At 42.1% G+C, this 19,953-nt stretch overlaps 2 protein-coding genes across 6 annotated transcripts; one reads left to right on the top strand and one right to left on the bottom strand.

Moving 5' to 3' along the window:
* Positions 1-920: 920 nt before the first annotated feature.
* Positions 921-7,232, top strand: zdhhc23b (zinc finger DHHC-type palmitoyltransferase 23b). Of its 3 annotated transcripts, none has more exons than XM_018673850.2 (6): positions 921-1,240; positions 2,685-2,839; positions 3,295-3,984; positions 4,412-4,570; positions 5,921-6,190; positions 6,613-7,232. In XM_018673850.2, the coding sequence occupies exons 2-6, from the start codon at positions 2,703-2,705 to the stop codon at positions 6,656-6,658; spliced, it is 1,302 nt and encodes a 433-aa protein (XP_018529366.1). In that variant the 5' UTR covers positions 921-1,240; positions 2,685-2,702; the 3' UTR covers positions 6,659-7,232. The 3 variants fall into 3 exon arrangements, 2 of the variants coding, with proteins under 2 accessions (XP_018529366.1, XP_018529365.1); XR_001960669.2 differs by having other exon boundaries at positions 923-1,240; positions 4,403-4,570; positions 5,921-6,357; XM_018673849.2 differs by having other exon boundaries at positions 923-1,240; positions 4,403-4,570.
* On the bottom strand, positions 6,909-19,908 carry ccdc191 (coiled-coil domain containing 191). Of its 3 annotated transcripts, none has more exons than XM_018673844.2 (17): positions 19,467-19,908; positions 18,780-18,818; positions 17,733-17,868; positions 17,455-17,607; positions 16,160-16,338; positions 15,771-15,994; positions 15,223-15,370; positions 14,957-15,147; positions 14,613-14,862; positions 13,604-14,016; positions 12,213-12,304; positions 11,801-11,883; positions 11,611-11,712; positions 11,105-11,248; positions 9,544-9,696; positions 9,040-9,194; positions 6,909-7,489 (listed from the first exon to the last, which is right to left on the bottom strand). In XM_018673844.2, exons 1-17 carry the CDS (start codon positions 19,539-19,541, stop codon positions 7,348-7,350), a joined length of 2,679 nt encoding a protein of 892 aa, XP_018529360.1. In that variant the 5' UTR covers positions 19,542-19,908; the 3' UTR covers positions 6,909-7,347. The 3 variants fall into 3 exon arrangements, 2 of the variants coding, with proteins under 2 accessions (XP_018529360.1, XP_018529362.1); XR_007809315.1 differs by having other exon boundaries at positions 7,399-7,489; positions 7,619-9,194; XM_018673846.2 differs by lacking the exon at positions 6,909-7,489 and adding an exon at positions 9,307-9,375 and having other exon boundaries at positions 9,077-9,194.
* Between the last annotated feature and the right edge of the window lie 45 nt (positions 19,909-19,953).

Here is a 19,953-nt window from a genome sequence, read left to right on the forward strand (position 1 = left end):
AAGCAGAAGATTGAATGGGAATAAAGCCAAATGAGCCTGTTGTTCCTTTGTCACAAGTGAAATACAACACTAGAGACCGTCTTAAATTATTAAACCGGAATTCTGTCTCCATATATTCCAAGGGGGATTTTATACTTCTATACTATCCTTATGATATATGATAATGGGAATTATGGTATGGCTGTATGTTATTATCCCTATAGGGACATTTTCTTGTAATATCCAGTGGTGGAAAGTATATTAAACACTTCATTATTAGTTATTCTAATAACTATGACATATGCATGTGCATGTGGTAGCTAATTAAGTCATTCACTTAAGTAAAAGTGACACTATCACATCATAAAAATACGACATTACAAATAAAGTCAATAAGGTAAATTCAAAACTTTACTTAAGTATATGCTTCATATATACTTCATATAATGCACTAATAATGCATTGAATTTTATAAACTGGTCCAATTAGTCCACGTTTGTTATGTAAAATCTTAATCTGAAAAGCAACTAGTGACTAAATGTTAAATAAATAGAGTTGAGCAGAAAGTATAATATTTGCCTTTGCAATTTAGAGAAGTAGTTTAAAAATACCCTAAAATAGAAATCCTGAACTACCTGAATCTGACTTAATTTGTTACTGTCCACCACTAAGAAGGTGGTCATATTTTTTGTGCTATGCCACTGGTCATATATGATAATTTACCTATCACTTTGGCCACTTTAGATACTTAAATGTGCTGATTATATTTTGGGTGCTTTTACTTTGGTATTGCTATTGGTAGCTTTACTGAAATAAAGCTTTTTAGGTCTTCTTCCACCACTGTGAACTGAATATACTGTAGTTAAAATGGTCCTGAACTCTGGTATTGGCATGTTGCTGTCCTGTAGGTGTGGGAGTATGCAAGTGAACCCTGGGCGGGGAGAGTCTACCTCATTTGACGTCAGGAGGGAAATTGTCTGCCCGGTTTTGGGGCCAGCAGAGCCGCAGGACGTCTCTCTCTCTACCCGAAACCCCGGTGCGGAGCCACCCCACGTCGACCCGGACGCTTAAACCCAGGCTTGAGAGGTGTATCGTTGTTCTGGTGACTTCAACGGCGCACGGAGCGACGTGTAGCTCCGAGAAACACCGGATACGACAGCCGTTACCCGGAGACAGACTTCCGCCGACAAGCCTGGCGGGGGGAAATCGTTTCAGTCGTTATTTAATGGAAAGCGTCGGCATGTAGCAGCTCAGTGTTGAGGTATGTTAAAGCTGTCTCTTCTCGTTTCTTGTGTGTCTTTGACGCTATATTTAAGTCGTATTTGACGCAGTGTGCCGCTCCCGTGAGACGGCGGCGTGTTGACAGGTACAAATTGAAATCTGGTTTAACTGACACCTTCGCTCGATGATTAAGAGTAAGACTTCATTTTCAGTGTGTTAAACATTAAATAAAGTACATGCGAGAGCTGTAATCTGCCGGTCTGGTCCAGGAAGCCCTCAACTATCCTATTCTGATGCATTATCACACATCCAAGCAAGTTGTGAGCCACAGTGTCTCCAAAACTAATGTAATTTATTTACTCAGGGTCAGGTTGAAGTGCAGGAATTATTCTCCTTATCGCCTATTAAGACAAGTTAACTCAACAAAATATATATATTTTAATATATTTTCTATAGTATCTACATTTAGTATCCGAAATAATGATAACAACAGTACCCCTTACGCCTCCGCCTTTTAAAAACTGCCAAATTAGTCACTGTGAGACGTTCACGTTCGCCCTTTTGTGTTTGGAAGGTGACCTCTGTATTTCTAACGTGTAGTCAAAAATACAGTATAAAATCTGTTGGTGTTGCATCAGGACATAAAACTGCTGAGCACCACTGTCATGCTATGAATCCTTGCAGCAGTATTAGGTTTTTTGTGAGGGAGCAGATGTGCTATTTGGTGCGAACACACACACACACACACAAACAAACCCATTAATCAGTACTTGTAGCCCTATCTGTCTTCTCTTTGGGCCCTTAGAGACTTCACCAGTTAGATGCTGCTGACCTTTGTGTTCTTTTTACCATATTAGTTTGATCAGTGGTTGACTAATAGTAGTACTACACTATGTCATGCTGTGATGTATTGCTAATCAGAGGCTCCTCAACAGAGCCAGAGCCAGACCCACCGCCCCCCAAGAGAGAGGTTTAACTGGGCTGAAGGATTAATCCCATTTTGTGGTTACCTGGGGAATTGTCAGTCTTGCTTTCAGTGATGGAGGGGGACATTGAAGACCTATGATTGTTATAAATGTTGCCACTGCAAAACCTCAGCCAGAATCCATCTGTGCTGTCTAAACAAGCCAGCAAGCTGCTGCACTGCGACCGCTCACTTGCTGTAAATCATTCAAGCATGACAGATGTGTAACAGATGTGAGGATAGGAGGTGAACTGGATAGGATCAAATGATGAGCATGGTCTGCTTTGCAGTGTTGCGTGGTGGAAATCTGTTTGGAACAGCGCCAGCATATGCAAATAGCTGGTAAGCTGCTGTATACAAAGGTCATTTCAGAAAAGTGAGCTTTTAGAGGCATTTTCACTTTCGTTATTTCACTTCTGCCTCTCATCATCCACTTTTCTTGTCTTTCTCCTCTATAACACAAATGCCTACACAAGCTCAGTTTATGATTGCACTGATAAACTTTTTAAACATGGGATAGGCTGCCAGGCTGTCCGTCATGAAGAAGCGAGCCAACAAGGTGAAGGAGGAGGAGGAGACCTTGTGTTGCTGCGAGTATGTGAACAGACATGGCGAGCGCAGCAATGTAGCAGCCTGCTGCTGCGACTGTGAGGACCTGGATGACGCTTGTGACAGGTGACAGACATTTATCTGAACAACTAATGAGTCTTTAAATTCTTAATTGATCTGTTGTTTTTTTAAATAAATTAATAAATTGGCAGTCTATGAAAAATGTCAGAAATTTTTGTGGTCAGCCAAACTTTGGGGTTTACAGTTTTGTACATTCATTCATGTGATGAGGTTAAAATTTCAGCTCTGCAAAACTTTTACATTAGCCTCTACTGCCACTGTGTTTAGTTTTTAATTAGTAAATAATCATTTGATCATGATCATTTAAAATGGGGTAACATAGCAAACATTAACATGTTAGTGTTTAATTGAAAACACTACTACCTGCACAGTTGTTACTACTAATAGTAATGATATTAATGAACCAGGGCTCTAAATGCAATGTAGAGTGAATGATTGCTCACACCTGTGCTTGTGCCATAGAGAAGTAAAAAATATTTTACCTTTTTCTTTTAACTCAGATTTCTGAAGCGGGAGCCTCAGAAACCTGAATCCCTGTCACAGGTGGCAGCAGTCGTCACAGACCGGATTCGTGTGCCCTGGCTGTGGGGTGGAGCCCGCAAAGTGGACCTGTCCATCATCCCTCCTCTTATTCTCCTTCCCGTCCTGCTGCACCTTGCTGCCTTCCACTTCCTGCTCGGCATCGTGGTTCTGACAGCTCTGCCCGGCCTGGTGCTGTGGTACTACTACTTCACCCACCGCAAGAAGGGACGGACGCTCTTCTTCCTCAGCCTGGCTCTCTTCTCCCTGGCGTACATGTACTACTTGTTTGTCACAGAGGTGCTTCCCCACGGGGACATCGGCCTGGTCCAACTGTCGGTGGTCACGGTAGGGGTTATCCTCACCCTAGTGGCTCTTGTTCACACTAAAAGAGAACCTGGCATTGTGCTGCCTAAGCCAGAGGTTGTCCACAGCACGGTGACTTATTACAGCCCTCTAGCGGACAGAGACCCTGACCTCCACGGAGGGGGGCAGGATGTGACGATGACGGTACCCAACCGAGCGGGATCGGCAGAGCAGTCAGGGGTGGAGCTGAAGGAAAGCAGCCGAAGGAACTGGTGTCCAGTGTGCAGGGTGGTGCGGCCCCCGAGGGCGGGACATTGTCGGATCTGTGGTGTCTGCGTGCTGCGTCTCGACCACCACTGTGTCTGGTGGGTTCCATTAAAATGCCTCTCATTTGGCCTGTCCTCGCTGTTTTTTCCTCTTTGTGTCAAACTGCAGCTGTCTTGTCTGTCTGCTTGTCTTCCCTACACAAATTCTGTTTAATAAATGTTAAAAAGTGCAAACATCTATTTAATTTTCAAAACAATGCCCTTATAAGACTCTTTTTTTCAGGATATGAGCTTAAACTGAATGATTGTCTTGATTGATCATATTTATAGTCAAACATCACACTCATTGTAATTACAGCTATAACAAAACATTTCCATGCTGCCATCAGCTCCTACACTTCAATGTGTGTTCCTGCATGTCTATGTGTAGTGTATCCCTGGGGTCTCAGTACGATGTTCTGTCTACCTGTGTGTGTACTTGTGTGTTTGTGCCTCCCGTCCGTCGTCGCCGGGGTAGGATAAACAGCTGCGTGGGGCAGGCCAATCACCGCAGCTTCCTGCTTACGCTCGTCCTCTTCCTGCTGACGTCTCTGTATGGGATCAGCCTGGTGCTGCAGAGCGTGTGCCCGAGACAACACCTTCTCACTGCCCTGCTGTATTGCCCGGGGGTCTACAACCAGTACAGGTATTGGAAACACAGACATAGTGAACTCTTCATACACACAGGGATGGCTTTGTGACTTCAGCATCATAATCTCTTAGAGTTACTATTTTACCTCCTCAAAGTAGCTCTAACCCACACTCCAATCTTCTTCCAGTGACGCCCAGTTTTCTAACTCCTGACTCCAGTTAGCTTTTGTTGATTCAAGTTTTCCACTGTAAAATGTGATGCTCTGTACACATTTTGGACACGTCTTTATTAACAACATTTACAGATTCTATATCAAGAATATTGCCTGATATCATTTATTTATTATTCATTCATTTATTATAGATTTTTACCCTAATGGAATAAATCTACATTTTGGGAAACGCATGGTTACAGAGACTTAAATGAGAAGATTGACGCCTCTCTCATGTTTGTACAATACATGTGAAAGTAGCTGGTTATCTTAGCTTAGCACAGCCTTCTGTAAGACCACAACTTGTCATTTTTATGCTTTAGTTTGCATACGGATTAAACAAACAAGATAAAACCTGTTAATTAAGTGAGAGGCATTGTTAGACTGATTTTACCTTTGGACAGAGTCAGGCTATTAATTTCCCCATTTCCAGACATATGAAAAGTATTGATCTTCCAATTTAACTTGTGGCAAGAATGTGAATAATTTCCCAAAATGCCAAACTATCCCTTTAAATATTAATATTGACATCAAGTTTCTTTCCATTGTATGAAGAACTGCCACAAATGATTATTCGTTATGTAAAAACATCTTTAAATTTCTACAAAGCACAGCACAAATGTAATAACATCTTAGCTGCTCAAAGACAAACTCAGTGATTAACGTTATGTGCCTAAAATGAATAACTGTGTATGAGGGTGTATGTACAGTTCAGTTAGAACCCATGGAAACAGAAAATGGCAGATAGCCTTTTAGCACAATCAAGAGCAAAGCCACCTTCTTTTAATAGTTCAGAGAAACTATATTTAACCACTGTGGGGCATTTTGACATTTTTCCCAGAATTCACCACAAAAATGGAGACTAAATCTGTGAGATCGTCTTGCCCCTTTCACTGTTGAGCTGTTGGAGAAGGACTCACTGTGCTCAGAGCAACGAGAGAGTGGATGTGAAGTAGTTTAAATGATGTGCTCTGGCACTGCTGTAGGCGTCGCACACTTAAAATAGGTCTTCAGAACATCCATCTCAACCTCAGACAACTGAGACAGCTATCATCCTAAATATGGAAATAATATGTCCACTAAAGTGGTTACACAGACTATTTAATAATTGTTTGTATATATTTCTATATTTTGAATTGTTATGTTATATTGCAGCAGGATTTTACCATCATTTCTCCCTGTCTGCCTTCCAGCACTGCACTTTGCTTCACCTGTGCCTGGTACAGCAGCATCGTGACTGGTGGGCTGCTTCACCTGCTGGTGGTGCAGATCATCAACATCAGCTACAACGTGACAGAGCGCGAGGCACGCGTCGCCCTACGAGACAAAACCGCTCGCAGCGCCTACTGGGGACTTGTCGTGGACACCGGCGTCTACTCTCGGGGTATCTGTGGCAACTGGGCAGAGTTCATGACCATGGGAGACAAACTGAATCCTCCCTCTCGTGCCCCAACAGACCTGGTGTAAGAGACTGTTGAGGGGCCCTGATTATGGCTGCTGTTTTGTTCCTGTCCACTGGATGGCAGCATGGCTCCTTTAACCCTGATTTAACGTTGGCCGCCTTCTGTTGGCAGCAAATCTGAGAGCTGCCATTATTGACTGTTATCACTGGGTTTCTGCAGCTTTTGAGGTGCCTCCTGAGTTGCGCTGACTTAATCACATAGCAATAACAACTACAAACCCCAATAAGATTGCCACTGCCATTAATGTTACTGACGACTGACATCTCCTCTATGCAGCTATATTCACTGAACTTTTATCACCTTCCACTGCTGCCTCATCCCACCTTTCATCAGTCTTTCTGCCACACAAATACTGTTTCCCTCATTGGATGTCTTCCTTTGACTTGACTTGACATTGTCTTTTTGTTTCATCTACATTCTAGTGCCTTGGTGGGAGCCAACAAACAAGAAAAATGTAAGCATGAGTGATCTGCAGATCCTCATGGGAACATTTTCTCTGAGCACAGCAACATAATGATGCCTCTGGAGCTGGTCAGTCCCCAAAACACCCCAAAATATGGACTGAACATCATTTCAGGGATGGTCTCTCTGTACACTATACCTCCTCCATCCTCTGCAAACCCGTTATCTGCAGCACTCACAAAGGAGAAAACCTCACTCTGCCTCATGAAGTGTGGCATGGATGGTTATCACAGACAAATGAAACATCTCAGAACAATCCAGATAATCAGTCTAATTAAAGTTCCATAGCCTGTCATCGCTTTGAACATGATGAATGATTGCACAGTAATGAATATATTAAAAGTTACTTTTGCTCTTCTAAGCTGAGTTAAACAGCTCTGGAAATATGAAAAAAGCAAATAAATCAATACTCATCAATGTCGGGTAGAGAAGTTAGCTTTTCAGTGCGTTCCACTGTCGTTGCTTTTTAGTCGTCAGAGTGACTGAAAGCTTTTTTTGTATCCTATGAATTGTGTGGGTCCAGTTATGTTTGTATAAAATGAATTTTATTTATTTTTATTAAATGAATATGAGACATGTACATGTGTATTTGTTTTCTGTATGTGTTCTCTTTAGAGCTATTGGGATATTTGCTATTGGGATGTTTGTGTGTCGTCTGTGTGGTTCTCCTGAAGTGATACTGTCTCCTAGAGGCTTTATAGTGGATAGGAGCAGAAATCAGGCAGAACCTCAGTCACTTTCCGTCCAAGTCTCTCCCGCCGCCCCTCCTTCTCTCTCTCCTTACGCAGCATACATGGAAGCTGCCTCCAGGCCAGGAAACATCGCTGCAACACCCGTCTAAAATGTAGGCAGATGGAGAGACAGACGGGAACAGAGCAAGTGAGCAATAAGAAACTGAATTATGGGGACCTCTGAGATGACAACACCTAATGAATTTTCACATGACGTTACTTGGGGCTCACTGACAATGGCAGGTGGGCAGCCGGTGAACCTGCAGGCTGTGGTCTTTAAGCCGACCTCACCTGAGAAGCTAAAGCAGTCATTAATTTTGGTCACAATGGGAAACAGAAGACCACATAATAGTAATGTTGAGCATAATGAAAAACAAATGTAATTTTTAATTTAAAATATATATTTTGCAGAAAATAAACACTGTAAAACAATTTCAATGCAAATTACAGAGTCACCAAAAACAGATTTTTTGGTGAAATATCTCAACAGCCATTGGATGGATCGCCGTGAAACATTGCACTGACATTCGTCGTCGTCTGACGTTGGTGATCCTCTGGGTATTAATATTGTGTGATGTTGAATTTTGCTGAATTTGGTGATTTTTTTTTTTTTACAACTAGTAGATCGATATTCAAGGTCCCAGGTCCCACATTTTAATGACTTTGCTTATCCCTTGATTTTTCATCTGGTGCCATCATCAGGCCAAAATGTCAGTTTTTCCAACACTCTGCGTTACAACCAATAGCTACAGAACTAATGACACTTCCATCAGCGTCATCAGAGTTATTCTTTGTATTTAGTGATAATTAGCTTGTTAGCATGCTATCACACTAATCTAAGATGGTGAGCATGGTAACCCTTATACCTGCTAAACATTAGCATATTTTGTATAGTCATAGTGAGGATGTTAACATGCTGAAGTTGGCATTTAGAAGAAAGCATTACTGTGCCTAAGTACAGGCCTCACAAACCGTGTATTACTTGTAGTCACAAAATTAATAGAGTATGAGATAGGCAGGAAGAGAGTTATTGCTGCAAGTACTGAACATTTGCTGTTACCTGGGGTCAGAGACCATTTAGTCCAGAAGCACTCTGCTATGCCAAGTAATTTAGCCATATTGAACTTTTTCTACCTGAGCAGCAAAACTCACTCCATTAATCAAAGAGACATTTACAGCTAACAGCAGATATGGGGCATTTCACTGAAGTCAAGGAGGTGATGGTGTAATTTTCAATTTAGTTCACGGGCAGGTGGAGTAAAAAGGACAGAAAATGTGCCAATGCACCACCAAAGCTCTCATATTTCATGTTTGTAAATTAATTATCCAACAACTGCTTATGCAATGCAATTCCAGTGTCTAACCTGTGAAGTCTGCAGTACTTAAAAAGCAGGAAAATCAAGGTTATTCATATTAATTAAAGGTCTTGAATGGCCTCAGAAGGTCTTTTAAATTGTTTGTCTCAAAGGCCTTCAAGGTATTGTAGTTTCTTCGTGTACTGTAACCAGATATGTCTGATATTACAATTGAACTTGTAATTAACGTTTTTACAAGATGTTAAATTTAATATGACACACTGTTAGTTGGTAATGTTACTGGGGGAACATACTGCAGCATCCATACTGTGAACATATGGTGGAGTCACGGGTAGCAGACCTGTTATTGTGCTCCTGAGCCAGGTGCTGACAGTCCCACTCCACCAGCCTCTCCTGGGTCACATGGTCCAGCAGCGCCAGCAGAAACCTCCTCAGAGTACGTGTGCGATAGAAACGCTTGGCTCGCTCCTCCTGAATCATCCTCCAGTCCTTGAGCTGAGAGAGACAACCCCCACTCAGCGATAAGGATATTTTAAAGATGCAACGCTTGTATGTAGTAAATGGTTCTTTAAAGCTGGAAAGTGCTGCTAATTGTCATTCAACACACCTTTCAGCAGTTACATCTTCAACAAAACAACTGCAAGTTAATCAGTGAGCTGAAGTGATGAGGATGACACTAGGTTAAACAAGAAAATAAGCAGGAAATGGTTTAAAAATTTCAAAAATAATTGAGTTCAGGTTGAGGAGGAGATTAGGTAGAAGGTGGCAGAGGATGTGGAGACAATCCTGATTGAGTAGCTGTGTTTGTGTGTGTGTGTGTGTGAGAACATAGGTAGATACACACTCTTTTCCAGCAGCTTAAGCTCCTCCGAAGCAAGAAGTGCTGGTGCAGTTGGTCAGCAGAAGCTTCTTTCTCAGACAGGGACTGTCTTGCTGATTGCTGCCAGCCTAGTGTGCACCGCCTCAGGAGAACGAGATTGTGATGACCCTCGGCCAGCTGGTGGGGATTGAGAAGAAAAGCACCAATGCATGCTGATGAATGCATCCTAATAATGACACATGCCAGGTAGAAATAATGGTATGAAACGATGAAGCACCCAAACTGAGTGTATTATATCTTGCTGTGGAACATGTATGGACAAGGTTTTCAGGATTTTTTTGTGATGCTGCGCAAGGGAGGGGGCATTTGAATGATGAAATGACAATACTGTCGAGGGAAAGCAGCTAGAAACTCAAGTTGTGTGCTTTTGTTTGAACGTTTTCCCTCTGCCTTGTTTGAGTGTGTGTGTCTGGGCTTTAAGTGTGCATTTCAAGGGTGTAAGTTTGTCTTTGAGTGGTGCGTTTATGTGTGTTTCATAGCTTTGTCTTTGGCTTGGGGTGTTTAATTTTGCTGCATAGGGAGTAGTTTTAGCAAAACAGTTTGCTCGTTGCTCACAGTTATCAGTCTATTAAATGTGTTAGAGTTGGCTGCCTGTGGATACACAGTGTGTGATTTGTGGTACTTTACAATGATAATAAACAATAAACTTTATATAGTGCTTCTGAAAATCAAAGCACCAATCTGCTTCACAACTGGGGAAAACACAGTGAAATAAAGTGATGATTAAAGAAACATAATCACAGTAAATACAACAAATAAATGCACACATGATTGCAAAATATATAAATTCTGGTAATAATAATAATAATAATAATTAAAATGTTTTAATGGTCATACTACTGATTTAAAAAGCTTTTTCTGTGTTTCATGTCTACAGTGTTCTCCCTCTTTAGTTAAAGTGGCTACAATGCAGTACTCAAAATAACAGAAAAAGCATGGTAATCCTCTTTGTATCCCTAAAATTTAAGACCAATTATTCCTTCTAAGCCTCCTCAAAGGAAAAGAAAAAAGAAATGAAGTGAGAAAATTGGGATGCATTTTGTCCATCGGTGGTCTGTGTGCAATAAAAAACATCCAAGCCACTTGTCAAGATTTGAATTCTAAAAAGTCTTTAATAGACTACAGTCAGTGAACTCATTGCCTTCATAGCAGATAGCGGATGCTCATGCACTCTTTTTTAATGGTCGAGCAATTCTATAACCAGGGAGGGTTTTTATTATTCAAATTCATGGCATGTCCCTGGACTGGGAGTTTTTGTGCCCCATTTACCACTGGATGTCAAAATTTTTCTCCTCTGCTTATTGTAATTCTGCTCCAGGAATGTATGTGATAATGAATCGCTTAAAGCCATCCCTGGACAATTCTGTTTAAATAAGATTTTTACTTTGCTCTTCAAAGTTAAGGCCAGACTCGAGAGCACCTCCTGGGTTCTTAATATGTTGAGTCAGAGGAGCGAGGGCGGGTTGAGTTTGGCGGGAAATACTGTGTGCTGCTGCTGCAGTGACAGACGTGACCGGTGATTTACCTGTATGTTGGCTTGTCGGAGTTGAATGAGGCGTTTCCATGGCGCCAGGCCTCTCCGTAGTATCAACGTCTGGTGGTAGTGCTGACGGGCCTGTTTCATGAGCTCCTGTTGCCTTTTCAGTCGCCTCTGTTTTTCCTCTTCCCTCTTCACATGCAAAGAAGGCGACATAACTTTAATATTCTGCAGCAGAACTCTCAGTCACAGGAGACGACTAAATAATTACATTGAAAAGCTGAATTTGAATCACACCATTTGAAAATTTTAAATCAAGAACCTGAACTAAATCCAAATAAACCTGAAACTGATTATAATATTATGAGATTGAATTCATTTGCTCTAAAACTGTATTTGAGCCTCACTGGAAACTCAGCCTCCACATTCCTCCACATCCTCTCCTCACACTTCAAATTCAGTTTCTAGTGACACATACTTCTGCCCATCGGACTGCTTTCTGTATTCTGCCTCATATTTTTGTCAACGTCCATAAAATATGAAACACATCTCACCTCTCTCTCCAGCCTTTTCTCCTCCCTCCTCTTTTCTGCTGCTTTGTGTTTTTCCTCCTCCTCTGCCAACCGTCTCTGCGCCTCAGCGGCTTTCATCTCAGCCTGCAAAAAGTTCGCTTCTTTGATTACATTTTTTTGTCAGACAATTACAATTTGCTGCAATCTTACAAAGCACTTTGCAGTCTCTCACCAGCTTTTCCTCTTCCTTCTTTCTCTTGAGTTCTTCAATTTCCTTTCTTCGCTCTGTGCGTTGACGTGCACGGGCCTCCATGGCTTCATAGGGAGGGAGAGAGGGGTCAGATGGGTACAAGGTTTTTTCAATAGTCTCAGAAGTGGATATGTGCATGTTTATATATGTTTCACCCTTAATATTCTTAACACGTAACTGGAAGTTGATGTAAACATGAGTTCTACTGTCAAAGGACTATACATTTAAAGGCTTTTATATTTCCACATGTCAAATTCCATACATGTGACTCAAGGTCATGCAATTTTCTTGACAAAGAAGCCACAGCATCCTGTTGCCACATATGGAGGAAGATGCCTATGCCTATGCCTATTTTTTTGTGATGTTTGCAGAGTGAAGGAACTCGCAGACTGACCCGTGATGATCGGATGGGGGCATGTCTGGCGTGTGACAGCTTTCCTCGGAGGTGTTCGCTGACTGTCAGGTTCTCCGGTAACTCTCAGTGCCCTGCATCAGTAAGAATCACAGCCCAGAAGCACAGAAACAAAGCCCTGTCATAACTCTGTCTGCGCATTCACATCTTCCTGATCCTTGAACTCCCAGAACTTTTTGCCTTTTTGATACTGCTCAAAGTTGTATAGACTTCTTGGAGAGCTTAGTTCATCTTTCATTATATGATTATATAATTACATAAGCCCTGAATGTACAAAATATCAACTTTGCACAACCTCCTGCTCCGTTGTTCTCTCCATTCTTTCAATTCCTCCTGTAACTGATCTGTCTCTTTGTATCTACTCCTATGTGATTTGTATTTAATAAGAATAGCTATTAACGAATGAGGGTATTATGTCTAAAGAAATTCAATAAAAAAACTTTCAACACATACTTGGCTGTCCACAGACAAAAATCTGCCAAGTTGTTCTGTCATTTTTCTCCACAGTAGAGAGAACTTATCTTACTTATAATGAATGTACTGCTGCGGGGGCTGCAGTGAGAAAGGGCTGCATAGGAGGCCAGGCTTTGTACTGTACACTAAACACATACACATACTGTACTCACTACTCAGTACATTCTGTACTGACTACAACCTAAACAGCAGTAAAGGCATAAAAGGACAATGTTCAATAATGTGAAAAGGCTGCTTCTCACTGTATCTCTAACTGTTTTCTAGCTCTATTGTGCCTGTTATGTTTTTTTTCTGTTGTGGCTCTGCCTGTGATGTTGATGCAGACAACTGCTCAATCAGTGACAGTGAAAACAGGTGTGCATCATTAAGTACTCCTGGCAGTAAGGGACAGATTGTTAAATTGTGGGAGGGAGGGTGAAATTGTTCTGTAGTAAATTGGTGCATATATGAGAAAGTGTGTATTTCTTGGCAGTAACTGAGAAATGTTAAATCAGTGCTGTTTTGGTTGAGTCTGTTATATTAATGCTTCTACCTCGTGGCCATAGATTCATTAAGAACATTGATCTACTTTAATACACTGTGACCGAAATATTAAATGCTTAAATTCAATCAAAAGTGTTCAACAGAGCCTTTTAAATGACTGAAATATAGTAAACAGTCCATAATAATTACAACAGTAAACTTAACACTAAATCATTACTCGAAATTATTGTAAACTAATGATTTCCCCGCACTGTCATCCAACATGAATGGTGCAAAGAAAAACTGATATTTTAGCATCTACATTTCCATGACAACTGGCCAGATGAAAACTGTGTGATCTGACTGAAAGCTCTCACTGAAGTAGGTTAATTTAAACCTGTGTAGCTTTGAAAATGAGCCTGAGTGTCTCACATTACCTCTGCTCTGTGGGGTCTAAGTTGTGGCTTTTTGGTCTCAGGCCTCCTTGTGTTAACAGCTGTGAGACTTGTGCAGTTTTCTCCATCTCCAGCTCCAAACCCATCATGCTCTGCTCCTCCTTCAGCTGCACGATTTGCTCTTGCTGCTCCTTCAGCAGCTTCCTTTGCTGCATGATGATCTGCTGCTGGGCAGCGTGTCTGTTCTCATACCTGCTGCCAGGTGACACAGTGCTTTTTGAGCAAACAGGGCCGCTGCCCTCACCTCTCTGCCGTGTGCCGTGGAGCTCGGCAGCAGTCGGTGCTACGTGCCTTCGGGTCACCTGCCATGCCTGAGTGGGGTGGGCCAGAGGCATCTTGTCTGGGTATACTGCAGAGGCGTCAGGGGTCAAAGTGTCTGACCTGTAGTGACCTTCCTACAGTGAACGAAACACAACAGAGAAGAAGATGGTATATTATAGATGACAAAATCAAAAATCACCCCTAGGTCCAAGTCTACCAAGAGCTTAAGGGGGTAACACAGATACAGTGTCAGACTCCTGAATGTATCTCAGGGCAATGTAATCTATATATGATGGTATATAAGCAGCAAGTATGGCCTCTATCTTGACTTTATTGACCCCTCTACCATGAACTCCTGCTCCGTTTCCTCTGTCCCTTGAGCTCTGTTCCACTGTCCTAAACCTCTTATTTCTCTTTTTTCCATCTGCTCTTCGTCCTCCTGTGCTCTATATTTACACCACTCCTCCTTTTCCTGCTCTCTCACTCTGCAGAGTTGTGAATATTTCAGCAGGAAATGTTTTTCTGACTGGGTGACGCACTGAGAAAGGCTCAGGTCATCTCATGCAAGGAAAGACAAACTTGTTTATTGCTTCAGTAAGTAAGCCTTTGGCATCACCTGCTAAGAGCAGACCTGATGCTTTAGTCATGATTTCACTCAGTGTGGGATATCTGTGTCACTTTTAAAAATGTGCTTTGTGATGATATGAGGATTTGTGGATGAACCTCTCACCCTCTCGGTGGTCTCTGTTTGGTTAGATGCCTCAGGTGGCGCTATTATTGGTTGATAAGCCGGGGTAGCTGTGGTTTTGAGTTTGCCTGTTGATGCGGCGTTGATTAAAGCAGCCATCTTGCGGCGGGTTTCCTGTTGTTGGGCCAAAAGCTCTCGTTGTTCCCTCTCCATCCGACACCATAGATGCCACTCATTTAGGCATCGCCGCAGCAACCGCCTTCGGTCACTCTCCACAGCCAACTGGCATTGTCTGAAGGAGGTGATGGATGGGATTGTATTTTTGGTCAGGGTAACAGCATATAAATGTTTAGGCAGGATTAACCCAATGGTTGCTTGGTTCTTGCCTGTTTTTAGTTCGTAGCTCCTCCTCGGTTCTCACCACCTCTCGCTGCTTTTGTCCAGCCCACACCACTATCTGCCACGCTCGCCACACTCTCAGCTTCCTTTTCCAGTCACAGAGGGCCATGGCCTTACCCATACGTAACCTTCGGTCCAACACGACTGAAAACCATCCAGAGAAATTCCTCTGCAAGCACTAAAACATGCGAACACTGTTACATTCCCTGTACCAAACTGCAAATACATCCACGCACGTATGTAAGGTACCAACCTTGAGGTTGCTCATGTGGACCATAGTTTGAATTTTCTGTTCTTTATACAGCTTTCGCTCTGTGTCCTGCTGCTTCTGTTTTGTGGAAACTGTTGGAGCTGACCAGAGGCTCTTGGCTGCTCTCTGCCCTTCCACTCTCTCCCTTTCCCTGTGGACAAGAACTGCAGCGTTACAGTGAAAATGTATGACTTACATTTCTTGTCTGTATAAATGAATACAGAATACTACACATTAATAGATCACAAAACAATAAATTTCACACAAAAACATCACTCTCCACTCTCCACCCAGCGTATTTAATACAGATTTCCTAAATCTACTTTCCACAATTATACTGGAATTCTCTTAATTATATTGCAACATCTATTTAATTTTCAAATAATATAATTCTAATGTCCTCCAGTTACCATTAATCCATTCTACCCACTATAGGAAGGAGGAGCAGGCACAACCACACACAATGCAATTGAAAATTGAGGGTAATTTGAGATATAGGTGACTGTTGTTACCACTCCAGCAGAGGACAGTGGCTGCTGTGGAGACTATACCTCTGTCTAACCAGCTGTTCCAGGCCTCTCCTCTCCTCCATCTGGCGTCGCAGTCGCACCATCTCCTGCTGCACCATCTCCTCCTGTCTCCGTGCCTCCTGCTTCTTCCTCGTCTCCTCCTCCCGCTCCCTCCTCTTTGCCTCCTCCTTGGCATCCTGCTGAGCCTTACTCTCTCTCTGCTGCCTCTGCCTCTCAGCCTCACGCCGGGCCCGGTTCTCTCGCACCTTCAGTGGCAATCAGTGACAATTAGCGTAATTGAGAGCACAACTTGGGTGCCCATCGTTCCAGGTGATTCGCTCGGCACCGCTCGCAGTGACAGTTTTCCAACCCACAGCATTCTCGTCTGTTATACAACTTGAAGAATTTGAAGACTAACTTTAGGCACATACCTGCTTGTGTCGTGCTTCCATGGTGACGACTGGGTCTCTGAACTTCTTCCTCGTTTGTCCAACATCCAGTGCCAGTTCTTCCATCATCCCAGAGTCCAGCACCTCTTGCTCCATTAGGTCTTGAAGGAAGGTGTTAACAGCAATGTGTTCTTCTTCCTCAGCCAGGCAATTGTAGAGATCTAAGTATTTTTGCACAAGTGAGTGTGATGAAGTATTATATCACTACTGAGAAGTTTTTAAAGGACTGCACGGGTGAGTTTATGTAGTTCATCCCATTAACTTTGAGCATTTGTACTTGAAATTACTGCTGATCGCTTTGCAAAGCAAAGTAAGTTTTTAGATTGATTTTCTGCTCTCTAGGCTCTCTGGTTTCGGTTCATTTCACCATGGTGTGAAAATCTATCAACACTTTTGTTTTCAGCTTTATTGTGATGCTGTTAAAAATATTGATTGCTCTGAAAAGATTTGGAAGTTACTTGCTGAAAATCATTGCATTCACAAATTATTTTGTAGGTGTGTGAAACACAAAATACAGAAAAATGGACACTGAGAAAAAACAAAACTAACTTGGTTGTCTCATGGTTTCGAAACACTGCTGTTTTGCAGTCAAGTTACATTCCTTTGAGGGCACCACCCAAAATGCACAGTGATCAATGTGATTTTTGTGCCTTTATTCGATAGAAGCAGTGGAGACCGACAGGACACGTGGAGAGTAGGGAGTAGGGGAATGACATGCAGGACACAGTCCAGCTGATAAGGAGTCAAATCAGGGACTCAGCGCTCAGGGGATTTACGCCTATGTGGTACGCGCCCTAACCACTCATTGTCTTAAATTAGTATCAGATTGTGTCTTCAGTTAGTATCAGATATCAGATCGCCCCTGGTCTTCAACTCTTAATGTTGCCTAAGGACCATGAAGTCAATTACAGTAGTTGGAAGTACTTGAGTAATGTCATGTGTTTAATTTTGTTTGAGTTTTGGCCAAAAATAAGCTAAGAGGTACATGAATATTCAGATGCATACATACATGGTCCTGGTGTCAAACAGATGATATATAATAAGACTGGTTTATGAACACTGGCGTAATATTTTTTGCTTGTGAATGTCAAGGGAATGAGTGAGCCAAAAATGAAAATACAAACTCCATCATGTCTCCATTGAAATGAAATGTGTTGGAAGAAAGTAGAGACTGACCTATAGGTCACTGTGGCAAACAAAAGTAAAAGCTGAACTGGTCTTGATTAATTACAATAATGAGCCTCAGGTCAGCTAGGTAGGTAACCTACTTTTCTTACCATCGAAGTTGTCGTAGTTCAGAGTGGTAGGCTGGGGACTAGCCAGTGCAGCGGGGCCTCTCCCCTCAGTGGAGCACATAAGGTCATCTTCCTCATCCATCTCTAGCTCCAGCCGCAACTTACTGCTCAGCCAATCACCAAGAAGAGCCTGAGCTGCAAGAAGCATCAACCCAAATACCATTGTTCAGCCTGCTGCTGCACAGGCTTAACTCTTGATCATATAGATAACGCTTCTCTGGAGACGCCTCTAATATTTTTTTTTTTACTGGATGACCTACCTTCGCTGTAAGCATCGTCATGATCTCCTAACTGGTCAGAGCTCTGCAATGGGACAGCTAAGCTGCTGGTTCCTGAGTGAGATTTCTTGTGGGAGAAGACTTCAGACACAGCAAACTCCGAAGCCATCTCCACTCGCTGCGGACAAGGAAATCAAGAAACAGATGTCATCTAAAAAAACCAAAAGATACTCGGTTTACAGTGATACAAAAACATGCATCATGAAAAATACACAAATACATGGCTGAAAGTGTTGGTGCCCTTACATCTCATTGAAATAATGCTCTGGTCTCTCTGAAAAGTATTGATTTAGTTTCTGTGAATAAATACAGAGGCTGTGAAAAGAGCTAAATTCTTATTCTACAAATCTTCTGAAATTGCCTGGACAAAATGATTGATAAGGCTAGAAGGGGACTGCAGTGATATTTCAAGGAGACTATTGTCTTCAATTAGTATCAGTGCCCTCTTGTAATCAGTCATTCAGCCTATTAAAATAGAGAAAAGTGCTCATTGTGCTGTGTGGTATCATTGCCCACTGAACATGGGCAGGAGAAAGAAAAGCAGAGTTCTCTGATGGGATAAGGAAGAAAAATGAACAGATGGACAGATGAAACAAAATGAGAGCTTTTGGGTAAAAAGTCACAGTTGGGAGAAGGCATCCATCAACCTGAGAGAACTGGAGCACTTTGCTCAAGAAGAGAGGGCCAAACTACCAGCTGAGAGGTGTGGAGGGCCCATTAAGAGCTACAGGAAGCATTTGATGGCAGTGACTGTCTCAAAATGATGCTCTACAAAATAATAGGTGATGGGTCCCATTATTTTTGTCCATGGCATGGATATGTATTATTTAAAATAGAATGTTACACTGAAAAACCAAAAGCTCAGTGTCTGTTATTAAATATGGAAGAGCGAATCGTGGATGCCAATTATTTTTGTCAAGTTATTTCAGAGAAAACTTCTTGTTCTTCTTCTCTTTTAAGTGGAAGCACACTAATACTTTCAGCCACTTCTGAAAATAGTAGCTGCTCCAACACACACGTGTTTCTCACCTTCCTCCATTGATCAATATCACCATTCTTCAAGTGCGTCTGTTTTTGAGAGAAAAATAATTTTAAGGTTAAGTTGATACTGTTTGTAAGACCACAGGGCTCATGGAAATGCGGGGTTCATGGTCACCTTTGCCTGCTTGAAAATGCCTAGACAAGCTCACTGAGACCTTGAACTGCAGGCGCAGTGTCCAAATTGAGGGCTGAGCCAGTGCCTGATGTCTGCGGATTATTTCCCAGGGAAGCTTAGCCACTGCCTTAAATCAGCAGATTACTTCAAAATCATTTCCCAAACGTGCAAAAGTCGGTGATTCACTTGCAGCGATTCAGCTATCTCCGTCTCAGGCTGCAGACATGTGAGGCTGCAGGACATGTGATTATCTACGAAAGGCCTTCTGGATGACATTTCTAAACTATCCCCTGACACAGGCCATGAGTTCATGCATAGTATTAATAGTGATGTGCTTCACCTTCATTCATAAATCCAATAGGGCGCTTTTACAATAATGTTATAGCACTCTAGGGCATTTGATAATCCAGGGCAAAAGACCTGAAAAGCGAAAACAGACTGAAAAAATATTTTGTTTTCCCTTTAGATAAGAGAAAGTGTTGCGGTAAGCACCCTGGATTTATTATCTAGAATATAAGCAGTATACTTCTCAGTTTAACATTAAAAAAGGCTCAACTTACCTTGTCTGCAGATGTTTTATTCTTGCCGTGGCTCCTCCACCTAAACAGGTGAGGATTATGACCTGGGAATGTCATCAACTGTGTGGTAACAGACTTTTACCTCAGCTACTATAAAGTAGTCCCCACCATTATTACAGTATCTATTACCATTAGTATAGTGCGAATCGTAAAGGCTAACTATTTTTAATGTATATCGACAAAAAGTGTTTCAAAAGTCACTACAAAGAGCTCTAGCAAAACGCAAGAGGTGTACCTATAACCGCCACCGCCTTGGACCACACAGGATTCTGGGTATTGTAGTAAATGAACCATCTTTTTTGGCTAATTGTCGCACAAACGAAGCATTTCAGGACTACGCACCCCACTAGACGGTGTTGGTAGTTCAAGCGTCTCTTCCGTAACCACAGCAACCGTGCGTACCTACACAAATGAACTAGAGACTGTGTTCACACGGTAACAAAACATGAAGTAAACGTTACAGTAATCC

This window comes from Lates calcarifer, linkage group LG24 (assembly GCF_001640805.2).
Source record: "Lates calcarifer isolate ASB-BC8 linkage group LG24, TLL_Latcal_v3, whole genome shotgun sequence".
NCBI classification, from domain to species: Eukaryota; Metazoa; Chordata; class Actinopteri; family Centropomidae; genus Lates; species Lates calcarifer.

Coding starts and splice junctions, on each gene's coding strand:
- zdhhc23b (XM_018673849.2), top strand. CDS start 2,703: ATGAAGAAGCGAGCCAACAAGGTGAAGGAGGAGGAGGAGACCTTGTGT. Junction 2,840..3,294: donor CTGGATGACGCTTGTGACAG/GTGACAGACATT, acceptor CTTTTAACTCAG/ATTTCTGAAGCGGGAGCCTC. Junction 4,571..5,920: donor GGGGTCTACAACCAGTACAG/GTATTGGAAACA, acceptor TCTGCCTTCCAG/CACTGCACTTTGCTTCACCT.
- ccdc191 (XM_018673844.2), bottom strand. CDS start 19,541: ATGACATTCCCAGGTCATAATCCTCACCTGTTTAGGTGGAGGAGCCAC. Junction 17,869..18,779: donor ATATTGATCAATGGAGGAAG/GTGAGAAACACG, acceptor CCTTGTCCGCAG/CGAGTGGAGATGGCTTCGGA. Junction 9,195..9,543: donor GCTTAAGCTGCTGGAAAAGA/GTGTGTATCTAC, acceptor TGTCTCTCTCAG/CTCAAGGACTGGAGGATGAT.